General features: G+C 37.7%; 2 protein-coding genes across 3 annotated transcripts in view; one reads left to right on the forward strand and one right to left on the reverse strand.

Moving 5' to 3' along the window:
• LOC127632054 (kin of IRRE-like protein 1) overlaps positions 1 to 11,724 on the forward strand; it is a 57,848-nt gene extending 46,124 nt beyond the window's left edge. The window contains exons 10-15 of one of the 2 annotated variants that reach the window (XM_052110524.1): positions 530 to 630; positions 2,809 to 3,007; positions 5,482 to 5,601; positions 5,796 to 5,905; positions 6,497 to 6,586; positions 9,511 to 11,724. In XM_052110524.1, the coding sequence (XP_051966484.1) occupies positions 530 to 630; positions 2,809 to 3,007; positions 5,482 to 5,601; positions 5,796 to 5,905; positions 6,497 to 6,586; positions 9,511 to 10,005 (1,115 nt within the window). In that variant the 3' untranslated portion in view covers positions 10,006 to 11,724. The remainder of the gene's footprint in view (positions 1 to 529; positions 631 to 2,808; positions 3,008 to 5,481; positions 5,602 to 5,795; positions 5,906 to 6,496; positions 6,587 to 9,510) is intronic. The other variant, XM_052110525.1, reaches the window with a different exon arrangement.
• A 3,856-nt stretch (positions 11,725 to 15,580) lies between these two features.
• The window catches only part of LOC127631808 (suppressor of tumorigenicity 14 protein-like), a 63,113-nt gene continuing 56,646 nt past the window's right edge, over positions 15,581 to 22,047 (reverse strand). The window contains exons 18-19 of the mRNA XM_052110165.1: positions 21,542 to 21,678; positions 15,581 to 17,827 (exon numbers count right to left, since the gene is read on the reverse strand). Coding sequence (XP_051966125.1) covers positions 17,666 to 17,827; positions 21,542 to 21,678 — 299 coding nt within the window. The 3' untranslated portion in view covers positions 15,581 to 17,665. The remainder of the gene's footprint in view (positions 17,828 to 21,541; positions 21,679 to 22,047) is intronic.

Consider the following 22,047-nt stretch of genomic DNA (forward strand, 5'->3'; position numbering starts at 1 on the left):
CGATTTTTGCTTTTTAAAAGAAAAAGAAGGACAAATAAAAATACATTTTGTGGTTATCAAAATTATGCCACAAATGCTGTCATTTAAGCTTAACTTGTATTGAACCTGGAACATTCCTTTAAAGTCAACATGAATTAAAAATGTACCCAATATGCTCTATTTATGTGCATTTCTTGTCTTATTACAAAAAAAACTTTTTTTAGCTGATTGCCAAATAGGGATTGATAGTTCCCAATCCTTCCTCTCCAACCACTGATCATGTAGAGACCACTTTTTCAATTCCCAATGGCTAAAATCAACTCCTGTCTTTTTTGTTATAATTTTTTTTCTTAATTAATTAATCCTATTTCACATTTCTGAAGTAAAATTGACTTAAAAGGACACACCTCATATTCTCAGGCATTACTCATAGAGCTGGTCTTCAGTGCACAGGGGATCTCGGCTTTAAACTTGTGTCTTCTTTGCTTTCATTACTTCCCATTGTCAGTATGATTCTTATCGGTTTCTCTCTCACACACAAACATTTCAGGGCCTCCCATCATCACGGCTGATGCCACGCAGCAGGCTGTCAAGCATTCCAAGGGCAAGCTGGAGTGTCTAGTGGGCAGCAGCCCTCCACCTGACAAGATTGTAAGTATACCTTCCGATGTTTCTGTGTATGTGTGAGTATATGTGTTTGCTAGGTATCTGACGCTTAGTTCAGCCTTATTCCTGACAAGCTTGTTTGTGAACTTTTCCCTCAAGCAGATGCTTTGTGTGTGTGTGTGTGTGCGTGTGTGTGTATATGTGTTTGTGTTGCTGTGTATCTCCCTCCACTAAGATCTTGCACGATTCTCATCTTTTCTTGAGCCTGTCTCTCTCTCTCTCTCTCTCCTATCTGTCCACGCGTGTTCCTATCTGACACCCACGTAAACACACACATGCAGTTACACAGCCCCGTTCCCCTATTAGAGAGTGCTCTATGAGAGGGCTGATCCTGTATCTCACGTCTTCCACCCTAAAGCATGCAGAGGCGAACTGCATTAATACCAGGATCTGTAGCGGACCTTCAGCTCCCTAGGCTCCTTCCCAACGCCGAGCAATTAGCGCATAGCACCACTAACCTCCCATGACCCCTTGTATGTGGGAAGGCCTTTCAGTGGATAATTAGGGTATAAGTTGGAGACACAGCAAGAAAAAGAGAAGGAACGCATAGAGACAGATGAAAGCAAGGGAGAAAGTAAGAATCCAAGAACAGAGAAGCAATGATGCAGAGAATAGCTCTTGAGCAGCCTCACTGCCTACATAGGCAGCATCCTAACTGGCACGGAACCGCAAAAGTGACTGATTTGAAAGCTGAGAGGAATCGTATTTCACACTGAAATCAATACAGAGATGCGAGAGGAATGAGGCAATAATCTAATACAGTATGCATAAATATGAAGATCACACAAATTTTGGGTAAAATAGTCTGTCTTAAAAGTTTCAATTAATAATTTAAATTAAAGTAATAATTTAATCATAAGTATATTTATAAACAACCCTTCTCTTGCTTCATACGCCATAACGGACTGCGTTGCAGTGTTTGAAGGCAGCATAATTAAGTAGACTACCTTTTGGAACAGTCTTCAGAAGCATACCCATGATGCATTAAATGCTGCCTATAGAGGTAGCTCTCTATGTTGTAAAACAGACCAATGGATCTCTAGAGAAAGAAATAAAGAAAACACTCCTGATCCTCAGCGACAGGTGGGGATTCGGGGTGTCATTGGCTGTTATTCTTTCACCTCAGGCCAGTCGTAGGAGGTATTTTCTGGCATGCTATTTCACCTCTTTGCCAGAGTAGGTGAGGAAAAGAAACAATGGCTTGTTTTCTCTCTGAGTAGCTGTGAGACCTCAGACTGACCTGCTGCTAGACAGGGGCAGCTTGTCTTCTCCGCATGTTTTCTCATAAAGCTTTTTCACATGCCGAGGCACAACACTGGTGGTAAACCAAACTCAACATGACAGCGTAAAGGAGCAAAAGAGAAATTCTAATCCCTGACACTGAGCTTAAGACACTAAACATCTACTATAAACATGATGAATCTTTTATTTACATTTATGCCCTGAATTCTGTTGAGCTCAAAAAGCTATTTAGATGTTCTGCTGTACTGGCGTTCTTATGTTTAATATATACAGAGGTTTATTAGAAAGGTAGAAAGTGAGAATAAAGGCTATTATTGAATTTACTCACCCTCATGCCATCCCGATGTGTATGACTTTCTTTATTCTGCGGAACATAAACAAATATTCTTTGAAGAATATCTCAACTCTGTTGGTCCTCATAATTCAAGTGAATGGTGAACAGAACTCAGAAGTACATAATGCCAGCAGAATAGTAATCCATAAAACTCCATTGGTTAAATCAAAGTCCTTGTTTACTGTAAATCTACACTTTCACTTTACCATTCTGAAGTGGAAGTGACTTTCACTTTGGTTGGTCAAAGTTGCAGATTTATATGCAGCTTTTATGCTGCCTTTATGTCCTTTTTGGACCTTCTGAGTTCTGGTCACCACTCACTTGCATTGTGAGGACCTACAGAGCTGATATATTCTTCTAAAAATCTTTGCTTGTGTTCTGCGGAAGAAAGAAAGCCATACACATCTGGGATGGCATGAGGGTAAATGATGAGAAACTTTTCATTTTGGGTGAACTATCCCTTTAAGACAACACAGGGCAAATTAATAAATAGGAAGACGTACTGTACTGTACATTGAATATATTGTCAAAAGGCAAAAAAATAAATAAAATCAACCAATCTTATATTGCCGTCTCTTCATCCTCAGGTATGGACATTTGGGGACATGACCCTGGTATCTGGTTCCTCTGGTCGTTTCTCAGTGCAGACTGTAAACAGTGACCACGGGGTCCTCTCCTCACTCATCCTCTCAGAGACTCAGTCGCAAGATTTCCAACTCCGGTACAACTGCACTGCTTGGAACCGCTTTGGTACAGGAACTGTACTACTCACTCTTGAAGAGCAAGGTATGGTCCTCAAACAAGCTCTCCCTTTGCTTCAAGCATCCATCTTTAATTTGATGTCAATATAGATCAGTGAGTGTATGTTTTGGAGTTGAGTTTAAGGAACTTGAATTAGAGGGAAGAGAACAGAGCAACTGAATCAGTAAAGTAGTTTGAAAACTTGCAGGAGATTTAGATTAGCGTATGAGCCAAGCTCTGTTTGGCACCATCACTTTAATCACAGAAGGATGGTTTCAAAACACTGACTGCAAGATGTAAAGTTTGTCCACCTTACAGTCAGAGCCTTTTATGTAAAATTGGTCATGACGTGCAGCAATCCAGTGTGAGTCCACTCTTAACATCTCAAAACACCCTGTAGCCCTGTGCTTATCCTAATTATACACCAGCAAATCAATATAATGTAATCAGGAGATGGTCCACTTAATGAATACATCCGTTCCATAACAAAGATATAGATTTTGAGCCTGAATTAATTAAATCGAGAACCGGCGTATGGCAAGGGTATGTGACGCTTCGCTGGCCATTTCATTTCATATGCAAAGTGCACTGGCTTAAATTTGCTTAAATAAGGCTAAGAGCATGGTAGACAGCTTGAGCCTTTGTTCCGGGAGACACCAAAAATAAGGTCTTCTCCGGCAATTTGCATCAAGGCAGCAGAGTCAAGTCTCTGGAGAGGCAGACAGTGCTATCTCCTGGAATCTCTAATTAGATTACTGTCGGCTGCCTCGCTTCATGTCAGGCCTGGTTACCCCTCTTCCACCAGAGATTAGAGACAATAGCCGGGTCCTGTGACGCCACTGTGAAGATGGATTTCTATATGTGGCACTTCACTTCAGAGGCAGTAAAAAAGTACTTGGGAAGAAACTGTTGTTGAATGCATTGACAAGCAGAGAGCTTTCTCAAATCAGTTGGAGAATCGAAAAATCTTGGTACTGTGCAGACATATGCCAGAAACACAAATTACAAAAGTGTGCAAAAGCAGAGGGGAATAGTTGGCCAATGCATTACATGCAGTACTTAAAGGTCTTTTTTATGCACGTCGTCTTGGACTTACACTGACACCTAGTGGCATGGATGCAGCATCATTCAAACGCAATAGTTTACAGTTACAGATGCCATTGTAGAAATTCATTATTCACAGTCAGCCGTGATTAACCAAAACTGAATCAATAAAAGTCACATGTGAGCAAGCTGTCCCCTTCTTGGTCACGATGTTTGTTTGCTATTCTGTAATTTAGCGCATTCACCGATATGCCAGTTAAAAATGTGTTAACAGGTAAAAATTTGCGTATGTATGTCATGATAATGTAATCTGTATGTCATTATTATGCAAAACGTCACCGCATGAAACAGAGTGTCAGAGGTTGCGATGCAAAGAAACGTTGTAAAATTTACGTCATGTTTATTTTTTTTCCATCATTAGTAGCTTTTGGATTATTTATTTATTGAAAAGTGCATGTTTTTCACGGGTGCATGCACACACACGCACACACACACACACACACACACACACACACACGCACACACACAAACAGCAGAGTGAAGCCAAGAAAAAACTGTTATCTGTCAAATATTTGCTGATGCCATTCTATCTCTGCTGCTATCTGAAAGAGAGAAGAGACCGTAATAAAATTCCCTCCGGAATTATAAAACAGCTTCTATATTAAATGTGCAATGATGTCTAATATAGTTGCCAAAAGGCTTTATTTATGTTTTGATGATGAATTACAGAGATGAGCTGACCTAAAGATGTTTCTCAGAAGATCCATCAAGTATGTTCATGGTTTTTATAGGGATATTGATAGGTCCATTGGGTCGTATTGCATTCTCACCACAAGCAAACAGCTCCAGGGTTCATTTGCAATCGGTCCGAGACCACCTCATTCAGGAGGTCTCGGACTGATTGTTTTGGTGCGGATCTGAGTGCAATTGCCATGTTCATGTATTCCTAAATTAACCGAACTAAGGGAGAAAACACACCAAATTCCCCCACAAAAAATGCTCCAAACGAGCCATGTGTGGAAATGCCCTAAAACAGCTTTTATTAGGGTACTGATTTGACTGAAGTCTTTATCTAATGTGAGTTTTATACATATGTTTCAATATTACATTTGATTTCTTTGGGAGTAAAACTTTTTTAATAAGGAACAAAAACACTGAGCTTTGCATAGCTGGAATCGTTTGCATTCATGAGCTTACGTAGAGTATGTTTCTGGCTTTAGTGTGATCAAATTGAAATTGTCTCTAAATATGATTGTGGCAGTGTTTGCTATTAGTGTAGAAGGCAAAAAATAATCAGTGTAAAGAACGACATGGAAAAACACAATGACAGTCCACTTGTTTTTGTGATTCACCTTGTAATAAAGTGAAATAAATTTGAATATGGATTGTCTGCATATACTGCAATAATAGAACTGGAGAGGCAATGGTTTAATAGATGCAATTCAGCTCAGTCACATACCGGCTTTCTCTTACAGAGGCGCTTCCCTTGCTTATCATCATCGGAGCGTCGGTGGGAGGAGGCTGCGTCTTTATCGTCTGTGTCATTACCCTGGTTTCCATCTACTGCCGCCACACTGCCAAAGGTGAGGTAAAAGGTCAGATGTCATCTGAGAAATCTTATCCTCTCTCCAAAATCATGGTACAGTAGAAATCAAACGAGCTAACTAGACAGAGGTTAATTATGGGGCCACCTCATTGCCTGGAGCAGTGTTGACCTTTTCACCTCTCTGGACTTCTTACCACCGTTCACCTCATTAATCTCTATCCACTGCGCTATTTCCTCACCCAGGCAAAAAGGGCACACGCCTGCCTAAGAGCGACATCCGCGTACAAATCGTCCACAGTGATCACAACGCAGCACGGGGAAATGATGATGAGGAGGATGTGAAGGAGCCTATGGTGAGCAGCTCTCAAAACTATGCAAAAATGCTTAAGGATTACTTTACAGACAAAAATTGATTTTATATTAATGAACTTTTTTCAATTCTAAATACATAAAAAAAGAAAGAAAGAAAGAAAAATCGGGTTCCTCACACTTTTTGACCAAGGAATTTGTATGCCTTGTCCATTACTTCAAGTCATTTATGATTGCTGGATAAGGATTTAAAAAAATCCTTTTTATTCAGACTGCTTCACTTATGAATTGTTCAGACTGATTTGTCCAGTTCGAGCAATTCACTGAAAAGAACACAAAAGAACAATATAGTCTACTTAAAACAAATTGACTGCTATGATTAGCCTGAAAGTTTAACTGTAAGCGCTGCACAAAAGCTATATTTGGCTGACTAAACATTTTAGAGCAGAGCATAACAAGAAAAAATGCATATTTACAGTAGAATATAGAAAATATAGAATATCGATATATTTTTTAATTCTGATATTTAGATTTTTTGTTTTATTATTTTTTTCTTTTTTATGATTATGACGTTTCTGTGCTGTGCATATTGAAAATAGAGTGGTCTATAACTGAAATCTCTGCACTTGTCTCAGGCCCCAAACAGCAGTGAGTCTCCAGGAACATCTCGCACAGAACACAGTGACCTACTGGAGGAGGAGGATGATGAGAGATCAGATATCAAGGTATTACATTTCACAAAGCATGACTCTTTCAGTGAGAGGTTAATCTAATAAAAGCAAAAGGTTGTGCATTGTTTTCAAAGGTTTGAGGAAACCACAGTACTTAATAACACTTGCTTGCCGAGATCCCATTTGTATTATACCACAAGCTTGGATCATGTTCAAGAAAACTGACAATGGTTGCTAGCTACCTAAAGAGTTTAGTTTGTATCCCAATCAGTGTGAGATGCTGTAAATGGAATGAATGTACACGATAAGATACAAGAGGCTGTGCTATATTGTAAAAGTAGTCATGGCCAAGGCCCATTGTAAGACCCAATGCATAACATGGCCTTGACTGACTTTTTGCTTTTATAAAACTATTTAAGACACTTTAAGAAAATATTAAAGACACAGATTTTCATTAAAGTGTTAATTTATTAAATATGCACAATGGAAGTTTTTGCTTTCTAGTGACATCTGAAAATGTTTTGTTTGTTATGATTCGCCACAGCTCTTTTGTGGATTAATCTTATAGATTGCGGCTCAGAGATATTTACCAGCTGATGTGCTATTTTCATGTTTATATTATGTTATGCGTTTAAACATTTACAACCAAGATATTACATACTTTGAGGAAGATGAACAACACTCTTGATTACATACTTTATTATGATTATTCAAGTGTTTTATCCACTACATGTTAATGTTTGTATTGTGATGACTGATATGAGTTCAACTGAAGACACTTATTTTTTAAATGATAATCTACAGCCTCAGTACGTAGACAATGCAATGTGAACAACAATACTACAATAGTAGGCCTATGTGCGTCAAACAAAAAAGACGGTAATATAAAAATGCAAAACAAGGGTTCAATAATGACGGGGGTGAAATTAACTTTTTTGACCATTAAAATAATATGCAGAAATATGCAATATAAGAATTATAATAATAACATTCAATTGTTTCTTTGGCAGTAAATGCAGCAATACAGCAATGACTTAAAATACTCAAGTCATGCATATTAGTCAACATGCTAAAAAACAGAACTTGTGAATGCATCGTGATCTGTAAACACATGAGTAATGTTCGACTCATTTAAGCATGACAACCAATGTCAGCTTCAACAACCCTACTAAAAACATTTTCAAGTGTAATAGCAGGTAAACAACTTTTCCAAACAATTAAAAAGTTAAAAATCCCCAAAAATATAATTCTCTCATCATTTACTCAGCCTCAACCTCTGAAAGTGAAAGTTAAAGTGGAGATTTTTGGGTGCACTCGCTTCCCACTTCTCTGACACTCACGTGAGTCGCACCACAGCCGGACCTTCTTTCTGAGATTACAGATATGAACACACAAGTACGAATGATGTATGCCTGCGATTTCACGCCAAATCCAACCTCAGCTCTAAATAAAAATCTTTATTGTAAGCTTATTGAGTGAATCGGGGTAAAACAAAGACAAGGCTTTGAAAAAAAATGTATGTACTCACTCAGTGATTAACTTTTGTTAATTGTAACCAAAGAAATCTTACGTAGTGCAGCTTTAAGCCTTATAAATGCAATTGTGACGAGGGGGAGGGTCTGGCAGGGCTGTGATGGAGCACGGCCGGCATTGAATCAGCTGAACAGCGGGAGAGTGAAATAAGGGGCAGCCGGAGATGCTAGTTCGAGAGAGACTCATGCGTCCACGCTGCATGTGTGTCTGTTTGTCCTTATGTTTTATGTTGTTTCAAGTTCATTTATATCATTAAACTTAACGTTGACTGTTCAGCTGGTCCCGCAGCCTCCTTGCCCATCCCTTAGCTGTTACAGCCATCCCTCAGCTTGAATTTACAGTTCCTGACCAGAACAGACTGTTGCTATTATATGGGAGACAAAAAAAAACCAAACAAAACAATTAGCCTATTGATGCTTTGTAGAGATATGTTGAACAGGTGTTTTGCATTATATCTGGCATTATTATATACACCGATCAGCCACAACATTAAAACGACCTACCTAATATTGTGTAGGTCCCCCTCGTGCTTATCCGTGTTACCGTAGACTTTGTCAGTTCGAATCAGTCTGGCCATTCTTTGTTGACCTCACTCATTAACAAGGCATTTCCATCCACAGAACTGCCACTCCCTGGATGTTTTTTTTTTTTTTGTGGCACCATTCTGAGAAAATTCTAGACACTGTTGTGTGTGAAAATCCCAGGAGATCAGCAGTTACAGAAATACTAAAACCAGCCCGTCTACACCAACAACCATGCCACGGTCCAAATCACAGAGATCAAATTTTTTTCCCCATTCTGATGGTTGAACTGAAGCTCTTGACCCATATCTGCATGATTTTATGCACTGTACTGCTGCCACACAATTAGCTGATTAGATAATCACATGGATGATTGTTGTTGCCAGATGGGCTGGTTTGAGTATTTCTGTAACTGCTGATCTCCTGGGATTTTCACACACAACAGTCTCTAGAATTGACTCCGAATGGTGCCAAAAACCAAAAACATCCAGTGAGTGTTGTTGATGAGAGAGGTCAACAGAGAATGGCCATATTGGTTTGAACTGAAAACGTCTACAGTAACTCAGATAACGGCTCTATACGATTGTGGTGAGAAGAATATTGCGGGTTGGCGCGGTTTTGGCGGCACGAGGGGGACCAACACAATATTTGGCTGGTGGTTTTAATGTTGTGGCTGATCGGTATGTGTGCATATACAGTATATATATTTATACGTATAGTATTTATATATTTATATATATATATAAATATATATATATATTTTTAAAGTACTTTATTGACACATTGTGTTTACAATATTTGTAGCACAGCTGGAGTGGCATATTGACCAATCAGCATTCGGTATTGAACAATATATTTTTTGATTATCTTTTCAGAATTGCAGATAAATCCACATCTGACAGTGTTCTCTTTCTCTCTTCCTAGGACCCAACCAATGGCTACTACAATGTGCGGGCTCACGAGGACCGCCACATCACCAGAAGTGGGTTATCTGAATATGCCTCTAATGCTCGCCCAGTCTACACTCCCTCTCAGGTTCCCTCCCCAAGCCCACTGTACGGCCAGCAATCCACGCAGCCCCGGATTTATGACTTCTCACAGCATTACGCCACAACCCCTGCCACACGCACGACCACCTATGAACAACAGCAGCAACAACAGCCACAACAGCAAACTCCTGCGATCTACCCCCAGGAGCCACACTACGCAGGCTCCGCCTACCTGCCCGCCACCTACGGCCGAGCCTTCACCAGCTACGTCAAACCAGCCTCCTACGAGAAGGTTGATGCTTATGAGAATTCAGACCAGGCAAGCAAGGTGTCCAACTCCTCCCGCTTCTCGTACGCATCTTCGCAGGTGTCATCACAGCAATCCGACTACGGACGGCCCTCACAACAACGCATGCAGACTCATGTGTGATCGGCTCCCTTGAAGACCCGCTGTGGGTCTGGCGTGATCAGCGTCACTTGACTTGGAACAGACAATCTTCTGAACTGGCTTCAGGAGGGATTAAGCAAACATTACATTAAGATTCAAGAGTGAGGTTAGGAATGCGGCCCTTGCTTTATTGCTGTCTTGATATGAATGTTGGATCGATTTGAAAGAACTTTAGAAAGAACTGCAATGTGCCACTCATGCTTGAGAGTCACCTACTTTAAAGTGATTTACTTCGTCCAAACTTTACAAGAAATGAACACTGTTCTTCAATTTGTCCCTGTGGCACTGTATTTGCAGAAAAAAAAAATGCTCCAGCACTGACACTTCTAGATCCTGGAGAAAAAAGTGATGTGGAAGACGAGAAAACCTCTCCTGAACGAGGTCATGACAATACGCTGAAACACAATCAAAAAAGACACGAACAACAGAAAAAGTAAAAAACTAGAAAAAACATTATTATAAATCCATGTGTTGGCATGCTGATGGAATTGTAAGCACATTTGTGTATCGATGACAACAGGTTTTGCCTACAAAAAGTGGCTCAAAGTTCAATCCACAAAGCAGGGGAGTAAACGGAAGCCAAGCGCATGCACTCACCCTAAAATATTTCTCCAGAAGCTCCATCTGCAGTCTGCACTGCTTTTGAGCTCTCTAGAGAGTATTTATGTAAAGCCTCAATGGACCAGTGCAGGAAACTGGAATTGGAATGCTATGATAACAAGTATGGACGAAAACCATAATATGTTTTTCTGTCTGTCTGATGGAGCCAAGATTGGCCAACTCCCAAAGATGATATCAGACAAATTTAGAGGTGTGTTCTTTTAAAGCTATAATCACAAGGATTCCTTTCAGAGTTCAGAGTAGAGCCCATTTCAGGACCACAGTTTCTTAACGTCAAGCCTTGTATGGCAAACCTAAATTACCACACGGCCTTGTGGTGTGCAGTAATACTCCTGTAATGTTCCTTACGTGACCACAGTATGTTATTAAAGACAGAGTGTGCCAAGGTGATTGTTATGCCATACTGACATTGCTGACACCATCAGGTAGCACCAACATGTTTACATAGAAAAAATCAGAACAAGAAATAGCAAGTGAAATGCAGTACTATCCATATCCACCTAGAGCCACTCCAATGACTGTAAAAAGTTTTGGGAATTTCACTCCTTCTGTCTGTTGCATGCAGATGATGTGTGTATGTGATCGTATTTAGCATTTCTTCTCATCTGTTTGTTCCTTGTGTGAGAAACCGCTTACTGCACCCTACTTCAATTTAATCTTGGATACCTGAATATACAGTACAGGTTTCCATACTGCCATTATCCTTTGAGCCTGAATGTTTGGCTCCATTTGGAAAGATAAAAAAAAAATCAAAATGAACTGTAAGATAGGTCAAAGAAAACATTGCTTGTCTTTATTTTTATATTTTATATAAGCCTTAATGTACAGCGTGTAAGCTGCTCTATTGTAAAGTACCTTTATATTATAAATGCATATATCTATATCTTTGAGTTTACTTTATTTGGTTCACGATGGTTTTTACCCCATGTTACTTAATGTATCAGTTTTGGAGAGGTGAAAGGTGGTGTTACACAACTAGTTTCTTTTTCTAACAATGTTCAAATAATTTTATTTGCTAAAAATAATGAGCTATTGTTGCTTGTAACTTTGTACACATATTTATATTTAAATAAAACCATTTCAAATAATATCTGCTCTGACTGGAGTGACTTTGGCACACATTGTTGGGTCCTCGTCATGAGGATGAGGACAAACAATACCGGGGCTGCTGAGTTGTTGAATACATACATTTGCAGTGATGCCTATGTGGATTCTCCTATTCCCACGGCGACAACAGGGTTTTTAATAAAGACGGATGAGTTTCCACAGCCTCCCGCTGTCTGCGTATCAAACATAGCAGGCACAGGCCTTCTCTCTCAACGCAACGAAATATTGCACTGACAGAGCAGGTGTTGTGTGACAACATTATCTTGTCGTGTCACCCAGTCTCTCAGATTTCATCATGTCATGCTGAGTTTTACCGCAGGGAGTGTGCAGGACATAAACACGTACTCAGCAATAAACAAATGAACTGATGGCTACTCTGTAATTTCAGGGTCAAGTTTCCTTCAGCTGTCATCATCACTTGTATAGAAGTAGTATTGCCACAATTAACCCATCAAAGTGCACAAAAGTGTGCGTATAGATATTTGAAAGGAATATTGTTCAATGCAAGTTAAGCTCAATTGACGGCATTTGTAGAACAATGCTGATTACCACAAAAATGTATAAAAAAAAAACTAAAAAAGCTGCAGCGAATACCTGGTTAACATTAAGACACTTACAATAGATATCAATGGGGATTGTATACGTTAAAATACTCACTGTATCAAATGTATTATACAGTATAGGCACATGTAAAGAATATGTGTGTAAACAAGGTCTGGGTGTGATCAAATCGCTTATCTTTTCTGTGTAGTTATATTACATTTTACAACTTTGTTGCCATGACGATTTAACACCCAAAAACAGCAGTAAAAATTTACATTTAAACAACTTTACAGTTCAAATAACACAGAACTTTATACACAAAAATGTATGTGAGTTCTTTAATTAAATTATAAGCTTTACACTTCTACCATGAAGCCCTCCAAAAATTGGCCCAATCACTTCCATTAAAGTAAATAAATTATTGTAAGTGCCTCACTACCTCAATTTTAGCTTTATTTATTACTTTTTTGGCTTAACTTGTATTGAAACTGGAATATTTAAGCGCACATATTGTACAATAACTTGCTTCACAACAACACAATAATTATAAAGACTACTGACCTTTAGACTTTCTCCACCACTTGTGCCTGGATGTCATGAATGTTTATGGCCTGCTGTTCCGGAGTCTGGATGTTTCTCACATACTATAAAGGATGTACAGTATAACAAATAAAGAAAAGAAAATAGAGAACCCCAAAATGTTAATTCTGTCGTTTAGTCACCCACTGTCATTCCATATTTGTATGTCTGTTTTGCAGAGGTGGGTAGAGTAGCCAAAAACATAATGACTCAAGTATTAGTAAAAGTACTAAAATAAATAATTACTTGAGTAAGAGTAAGTATCCAAGTAAAAGAGTACTCAAGTAGTGAGTAACTTGTTACTTTCCCAAATTACATAATGGACGTTAACTCCCCTATATTCCATTACATAATACACATTGAACATGTACTACAGAATTATTATTATTAATGGAAATTCTGTCATCATTCACCATCATGTTGTTCCAAACCTGTATGACTTTCTTCAATGCAACACAATAAGGAGATATCAGACAGAACGTTTAGTCACTATGTGAGTCACTATTTACTTTCAGTCAATGTTTTTTTATATATATATATTTTTTGAAAGTGAATGGTGACTGTCAGTCTCTAACATTCTGTCTAACATATTTTGTGTTCCACATAATACAAAGCCTTGCACTGGTTTGGAACAACATGAGGGTAGAGAGCTATCACTTTAAAGAGATGAAAATTCTCTCATCATTTACTCACCCTCATGCCATCCCAGATGAGTATGACTTCCTATCGAATTCAGATTTTCAAATGATTATTTTAGCTCCATTATTTTGTAGGTCAAATTTTTGATGCTCCAAAAAGCACATAAAGGCAGTATAAAAGTAATCATAAGACTCCAGTGGTTAAATCCATATCTTCTGAAGTGATATGATAGGTTTGAATGAGAAACAGAAATCCATTTTTGTCATTTTTTTACATTTTATATAATGCTGAAACATAATGCCTTCTTTCACTATTTCACAGCTTTTATAGTTCTGTGTGGATTCTTATTTCAGTGTAGTTACAGTTTTGAAAGAATTTAGATAATTAGTTCTGTACAGCAGTTCTGCCGCTCTCTAAATGGAGAGTACACAACCTACATAGGGCACCAACCCTGATCGTGGAACACTCGCTGTGGCTGAAACCGCCCCCTATCCACTATATAGTGCACTATTTCGAACTATTAATAGTGCTACTATGCACAAATTTTTTAAATTTCATATGTGACGTTTCTGCACCAGCCCCAGAGCTCCGACACTCTCGTCTGAATTCACTCATTTCGTTCACTTACTGCTGAGATTTAGTGCACTAACTGCCATTCACTATATAGGAAATAGTGAACGAGTGATCGATAGCGGATACAGCCACTCCTGCACGCGCAGAAATTCTGTCAGTTCGCCCCCGGTTGTCGATCAGGCGAATGGCAGAAATTTACACTTAATTTGCATGTTTACACGGATTTATACAGTTAATCCTCCTGATGTAGCTGCGATTGTTTCCAGTACCCCCGCGAGGGCGCGGAGTAAATGCATAAATACTGCTTATGACATGCAGGACAAAGCACACCGATATATTGCTGCGCTGATTTAAAAATGTACACTTAGAAACTGATGTCATAAGAGTCACCCTGAAAATGACCATATCATTACACAGCAAAGCCCGCGTTAGAATTAGAGCCAAAATGTACTTCAGCGTGCTGCCTGAAGTTGGAAATGTGACTTTATTCTTGAAATATCAGCTTGTCTTGGTGTTAAATGAAGGCACTGCATGACGGAACTATTCTTTTTTCACTGTGTGGAGCGAAGGAAGTGTTTCACTTCGAAGAGTTTGATGCTGCTGCACTGATGACTTGAGTGACAGTCTCATCACTCAAGTGGGAGAGTCTCATCGCGCGCAGCTGTAAACTTCCGCTCTCGTAAAAGTCCCAGTCAATAATCTCTCAATAAATTACACATTAATTTAGATTATATCTAGTAAGTTAACGACAGTAACGCCACACATTGTAAATAAGTAAAAGTAAAAAAAAATAAAAACAAATTGAAAATTACTTGAGTGAGAGTATAAAATACCCACTTTTAAACCTACTCTAAAAGTAAAATTTCCCCCAAAATGTTACTCAAGTGAATGTAACGATTTACTACCCACCTCTGGTTCCTAAGCAGTACCTACATAAAAAGTAGTTGATTGAAATTTAATAAAATACTGTATTAAATCCTTTTATTTTAAATAAAAAAAAATATGGCTGACTGGGTATATTGCCCCATTAAGTAATAGGTGATGCATCCATATTAGCATATGTAAGTTGTTATAGTGCAAAAGTTATGACATTGGTGATAGAAGAGATTAAATTCCGAAATGTTGAAAACCAATCTAATCCATTTAAAACAATGCAATGCTCAATTAAAATAAGAACTCTTTAATTGGTGCAAAGCCAAGTTAACTCACATTGGTAACAATGGGTATGCCTTGGTTTCTCAAGTCACATCAACTAAAAGGGGAGCTTTATGTAGCTTTCCTCTTGAATTAGTTTGCCATTAAAGTTTCTAGAGAAGACCAATGATAGATGGGCAAATAATTGTTGAAGACAACATCAATAAAACAAGACGAAGCCAATAAAACAGGTCAAATAGGTCTTAAGTCTCCCCTTCCCTCCTCTTCATCTTCATTTGCTTTTTTGGGGGGGGGAAATTATATGTAAATAAAATGAACTGGATAAAACAATTGAATAAGACATGACAAATGTAAAATTTTATTGTGAAGAAAACATTGTACATTTTTAATTATTAAAACCATTGGATATTGAAGTAATTTATTACTATAAATCTCTACCTCTTACCAGCCCCAACTATATGGAGGCTGGTAAGAGTACATTACCAGCCTCCATATCCTGTGTTTCTGGAGTACAGAATTTAAGATTTTTAGAAGAATATTTCTGCTCTGTAGGTCCATACAATGCAAATGAATGGTGGCCAACAATTTGACACTCCAAGAAGCACATAAAGGTAATATGTTCAAAGAAGGCAAATCGGCAAAAGACAAAAGAAGAATGTGAAAGTGAAAGTGGAGATTTATAGTAAATAAATATAAAAAATAAAATAACATTTACATTTTAGCAGACGCTTTTATCCAAAGCGACATACAAATGAAGAACAAAAGCAATTTGTCATTCAAAAGTCAACAATATTTGCAGTATCGCACTGCCAAGTTCTCACAGTGACTGGAGTAGTAAAGATGCTAGCACAAAGAAAGAGACAGTCAAGGAAATTTATTTATTTTGTTAATTTTAATTGTTAAATCATAAGTGATTTGAAACTATTATTGTTTCTCACCCATACCTATCATATCGCTTCTAAAGACATGGATTTAACTACTGGAGTCATCTTTTTTAAGCTGCCTCTATGTGCTTTTTGGAGTTTAAAAGTTCTGGTCACCATTGACTTGGATTGACCATGGACCGAGATAGCTGATATATTCTTAAAATAATCTTTATGTTCTGCAGAAGAAAAAGTCACATACATCTGGGAGGACATGAGGGTGAATATATGATGAGAGAATTGTCATTTTTGGATGAACTTATACCTTATACAGTTATAGTTGATTAATAATTAACCATTTAAAACTAAAGCCTTAATCCTGATTTTGAGATGCTATGAGAAACCTGTCTAGTACAAAAATATAGCATCTATTCTTCTTGACATTGCTCAAAATACAGCTTATGTCACTCGTGCCACTGGGGAAATTATGTCACTACACTACAAAACCTGAGCATCTTACTCAGCAAGTGGACTTTCCATGGGGAAGGAACTTGCCATGTCTATGAGGAATGAGCCATATAGATTCCTCGATACGTTCAGGCCTCTCTGATGGAGAGACCATCCTGCTAGTGTGTTCCAGCTACTAGCTTTGACATTGATTGGTTGTAACTTTAACATGCAGCAGAAGTGAGTGACCTATGCTGACCTTGGCAAATGGATGATGGAAATATCCCATTTGTTATCTAATCCTCCATTTTAGAGCTTCATCACTGAGGTCCCAAGATCTCACTGATGGAAAAAAGGTCAAATCAAGTGCAATGCTTACAGACATTTCTGGATTGCAAAGAAGCTTTTGAACTTTGCAATAAGAAACGACTTATGATTGGAACTTGCCCCAAAGCCTGAGACACAAAAGGCCTTGTTTCCGAGAAGAGCCTGGGTACACTCCTTGTAAGAAAGGCAGACAATCTTGGGCATTCAACAAACATTAAAAACAGAACATAATTCAGAAAGAATACAAAATGACCTCCACCAGGCCATAAGTCAGGGCAAACTAATTATACACCAGCTTGATCTTTAAGTGCTGTTCCTAAAGATACTGTTGAATAATCAGTATCCAACAAATGAAAGTACTTTAAGATGGCTTGTAAGATGACATTCACATTTTGCCATCCACTCCTGAGTGTAACAGTACAACACAGTGATTATATACATTATATATATATATATATATATATATATATATATATATATAATATATATATAGACAATGTTGAACTCAACTTTAGATTGATAAATCTGTGAAAAACATAATTCACAGCTATAATGAATGAAAAATGCTATTATTATTATTATTATTATTATGAAAAACCCTAAACGTATTTAAGTAATTGAGTTTTCTGTAGTTTTAAACAGTTTTGATTGTTGATAATTTTTGTTGCCAACCAAAGCTGTATTCAAGTAATGTCAGTGCAAGTGATGCTCCAACACTAAATATTTATGGTAATAAACGTTTGTCTTCTCTTGTTGTGTTCATCGTATGCTTGCAGTTCCAGTGTCCACTATACAGATGTGATGTCATGGATCCAGTCCCGCAGTTTGGTAACACGTGTGTAGACCCCAGGCTTGTTTCGTCGAGCGCAGCCTTCTCCCCAGCTCACAATACCAGCTTGGAACCATTTACCGACATCAGAACGACATACAAGAGGACCCCCTGAATCTCCCTATAAAAGCCAAGAGAAAGAAATGTAAAAAACTCATTCAATACATTCCAAAATTATCTTAAAAATATCAAATGCAGGTGTTACAATTGGAACAAAACTCATATTTCAGCTGCACACCTTCAGAAAGCAACCATTGCTTTGATAACCATATTTAAAGGGATAAGTTCACCCAAAAATTTAAATTCTCCCATAATTTACTCATTCCACTCCAGATGTGTATGATATTCTTTTTCTTTAGAAGAACGCAAACAAAGATTTTTAGAAAAATATTTCAGCTCTATAGGTCCATACAATGCAAAGGAATGGTGATCAGACTTTTGTAGCTCCAAAAATCACATAAAACGAATACATATGGCTCAAGTGGTTAAATTCATGTCTTCAGAAGTGTTAGGATAGGTGTGGTTGAGAAACAGAACAATATTTAGGTCCTTTTGTACTCTAAATCTCCAATTTAACTTTCAATTTCAGATGTGAAAGTGAAACTAAACAGGTATCACATTTGACTCTTAGATGTAAAAGTGAAAGTGGAGATTTAGAATAAAAAAAGGACTTAAATTTGTATCTGTTTCTCACCCACACATATTATACTTCTTCTGAAGACATGGATTTAACAACTGGAGTCATATAGATTACTATGTATCTTGTTTGTGTTCTGCCGAAGAAAGAAAGTCACACACATCTGGGATGGCATTAGGGTGAGTAAATGATGAGAGAATATTTGGGTGAACTATACCTTTAAGAGATATCTAAAGTGATAGTTCACCCAAAAATGAAAATTGCCTTAATTTGCTTTCCCTCATGTTTTTCAAACCGGTATGATCTATAAAAAGGAGATGTTGGGGCACAGTGTTAGGGACTGACAGCCTCACTCACCATTCACTTTCATTGCACCTTTTTTTTTCCCCTATACAATTAAAGTGAGCGGTGATGGTAGTTAACATCTCCTTTGTGTTCCACTAAAGCAACAAATTCATACGGGTTTGAAACTGAATTTTGAATTTGGAGTGAACTATCCCTTTAAGATTCACTACGGTCTTGTAGAATATTAATTTAATTTAATTTATTTATTTTTTCTTATTGTTGATTTTGTTGTTGTCAATGAACAGTTGTTTAAATTGCAAAAAGTTTTCTGTGAGGGTTAGGTTAAGGGGTAGGGGATAAAAATTATTGTAAAATCTGTATAAAATCCATAAAATGCATGGAAGTCTATGGAGAGTCCCCACAATGATAGAAAAACAAGTGTGTGTGTGTTGTGTGTGTGTGTGTGTGTGTGTGTGTGTGTGTGTGTGTGTGTATGTGTATTTATCACTTTGTGGGTACCAAATGTCCCCATAAGGATAGTAAAACCCGAAATGTTTGACCTTGTGGGGACATTTTGTCGGTCCCCATGAGGAAAACAGCTTATAAATCATACTAAATTATGTTTTTTGAAAATGTAAAAATGCAGAAAGTTTTCTGTGAGGGTTAGGTTTAGGGGTAGGGTTAGGTTTAGGGGATAGAATATAAAGTTTGTACAGTATAAAAACCATTATGTCTATGGAAAGTCCCCATAAAACATGGAAACACTACGTGTGTGTGTGTGTGTGTGTGTGTGTGTGTGTGTGTGTGTGTGTGATGACAAAGTCAGTTAAAAAGAGGGGGAATAATGGAAAAACAAAAGGGAGGGGCGTGTGAAGCAGTTGCAGACTTTTAATTATTGTAATCACTTATCATTTATAATTTTGTACCTCTAATTTAAGCTGCTTATTGACTGTGTCATTTCATTCCATTACTATTATACCTGAATGATTTGTTTGGTGTGTAATACAATTCGGCTCTTAATTACTTTGCCAATATTACAATGTAAACAGACGAGGCAATAAAGCATATTTGAATTGGGAGGTGAGAGGAGAGAGAGGGAGACAAAACAACAGAGTGAATAAAAGAATATTAGCAAGGATGACAAGGATTGAGCAAAGCACAAAGAAAGAGAGCGAATGAGAGAGTGAGTGCAAAATCAGTTCTTACAGCAGAAGAGAAAGATACAGAAGAGTCATAAGACCAAGACCGGAACCTGTGCAGTAGAAAAGCACACTAAGAAGATTACACGCGGAATAAGAGAGATGCATGAAGCGTTCAGAAGAGGAAAGCAAGATGAATAACAAGTGAGATAGAAGTAGAAATTATGGAAATCAGCTCATTTAAATATCAGGGAACAAGGTAGAATAATTAATCGTCTCCACTATGAGTCCGTACACACAACGCAGGAAGACAACAACATTAGTGGAGTACTCTGATGGTTTTATGCTCATGTCATATTTGTATTGTAGGCATTTCTCAATGAATAGAACAAGATGATCAAGACTCTGGGTTTGACAATGTCTCTAAATGCCTATTAAAACACCTTGAATTCATTAACATGGAATACATTTATTTGTATGTCTTGCTCATTTTTAAAAGAGAGAGGTGGGGTACTGTATGGTTCTGTTCCATGTTTGCCAAAATGTGTGGTGTAGTTAAAAAAAAAATCCTTTGTACATCATTCCGTCATGGTAATGCTCCTTTTTTAAACCGATACCTAGGAAGCCAATCATTCCAGAGAATTTGCCCGTAAATAATTCAATCATGCCATGTGTGAGCTTTGGACAGCATTGTGTAACAGAGATTATTTTAATGTGCAAGAGAGACAAAAGCTGCATTCACACAGCATGCCAAAGTGCCCAATTCAGAGCAAAAAAAAAAAATTTTTAAGAGGTTTTTCACATGACCTATTAAAGGAACAGTTCAACCAAAAAATATCTCTCATCATATACTCAACCTCATGTCGTCCCAGATGTGAATGACTTTCTTTCTTCTGCTAAAAATATATCAGCTTTGTTGGTCCATTCAAGGCAAGTGAATGGTGACCAAAACTTTGAAGCTTCAGAAAGGAAATAAAGGCAGCATACAAGTAATCAATACAATTCCTGAGGGTAAATCAATTTTTTCGGAAGCGATATAATAGGTGTGGCTGACAAACAGATCAATATTTAAGTCCTTTTAAACTACATTTTCCTCCTGCCCAGTATGTGGCGATATGCACAAAGAATGTGAACCGCCAAAAACAAAAGAAGAGCGTTAACGTGAAATTGGAGATTTATTGTAAAAAAGGACCCACACCACATCCTATCGCACCTGAAGATATGGATTTAACCACTGGAATCATGTGAATTACTTTTATGTTGCCTTTATGTGCTTTTCTGAGCTTCAAAGTTCTCTTCACCATTCACTTGCATTAATGGACCAACAGAGCAGAGATATTTTGTTCTGCAGAAGAAAGAAAGTCATACATGGCATGCGGGTGAGTAAATGATGAGAGAATCTTCAACTATTCCTTAAAATGTGGCACAGTATAGACACAGGTGACACTCATAAAATGACCTGCATGCCTAAAACACCCAACCATGGCATGTTCATTTTAACATCAACACATTTTTTATCGAGTGTGCTTTCATATTTTGTAAACATATGAAATTAAAAGATCTTTGGACTTTATAATGTATGCCTTAGCAGCATGTTACTTCTATTAACAATTTCTATTGTTATTGTTCAAGCAAGTGTCATAACATTTGAGACATAATGTACAAATTTGAAATGTATCTGTGCCATTTCTTTGCAATAAAATACCAAAAAATATGAACCTGTCTTTTCACATAGTCAGCGTCAGTCAATGTGTGAGAATGTATATGTTTTTACCTGACAAGCATCCACACCTCCGCTTAGGTAGCCGCTACACATCATTCTAGAGGTCAACTGACCCTCGGTCACCATGTTGCATACTGTATCATTAATAACCTTTACTTCTGCTTTCTGCAGGATTTGTGCAACAGTCCCTGAAAAACATGCATATGTACAAACATCAATCCTTGTGAGTTTCGATATTGTAATACCAAAGAGCATTCATTAGGGTCCTTGCGCTTGTAATAAAGCTTAAAGGGTTAGTTTACCCAAAAATGAAAATTCTCTCATCATTTACTCACTCTCGTGCCATCCCAGATGTGTGTTCTTTCTTCTGGAGTACAGAATTTAAGATTTTTAGAAGAATATTTCTGCTCTGTAGGTCCATACAATGCAAGTGAATGGTGGCCAACAATTTGACACTCCAAGAAGCACATAAAGGCAGCATAAAAGTAATCCATACAACTCTATGTTCATGTTTTATTACATATATTCAGAAGTGATATTATTTGTGTGGGTGAGAA

This window comes from Xyrauchen texanus, chromosome 38 (assembly GCF_025860055.1).
Source record: "Xyrauchen texanus isolate HMW12.3.18 chromosome 38, RBS_HiC_50CHRs, whole genome shotgun sequence".
Taxonomy (NCBI): domain Eukaryota; kingdom Metazoa; phylum Chordata; class Actinopteri; order Cypriniformes; family Catostomidae; genus Xyrauchen; species Xyrauchen texanus.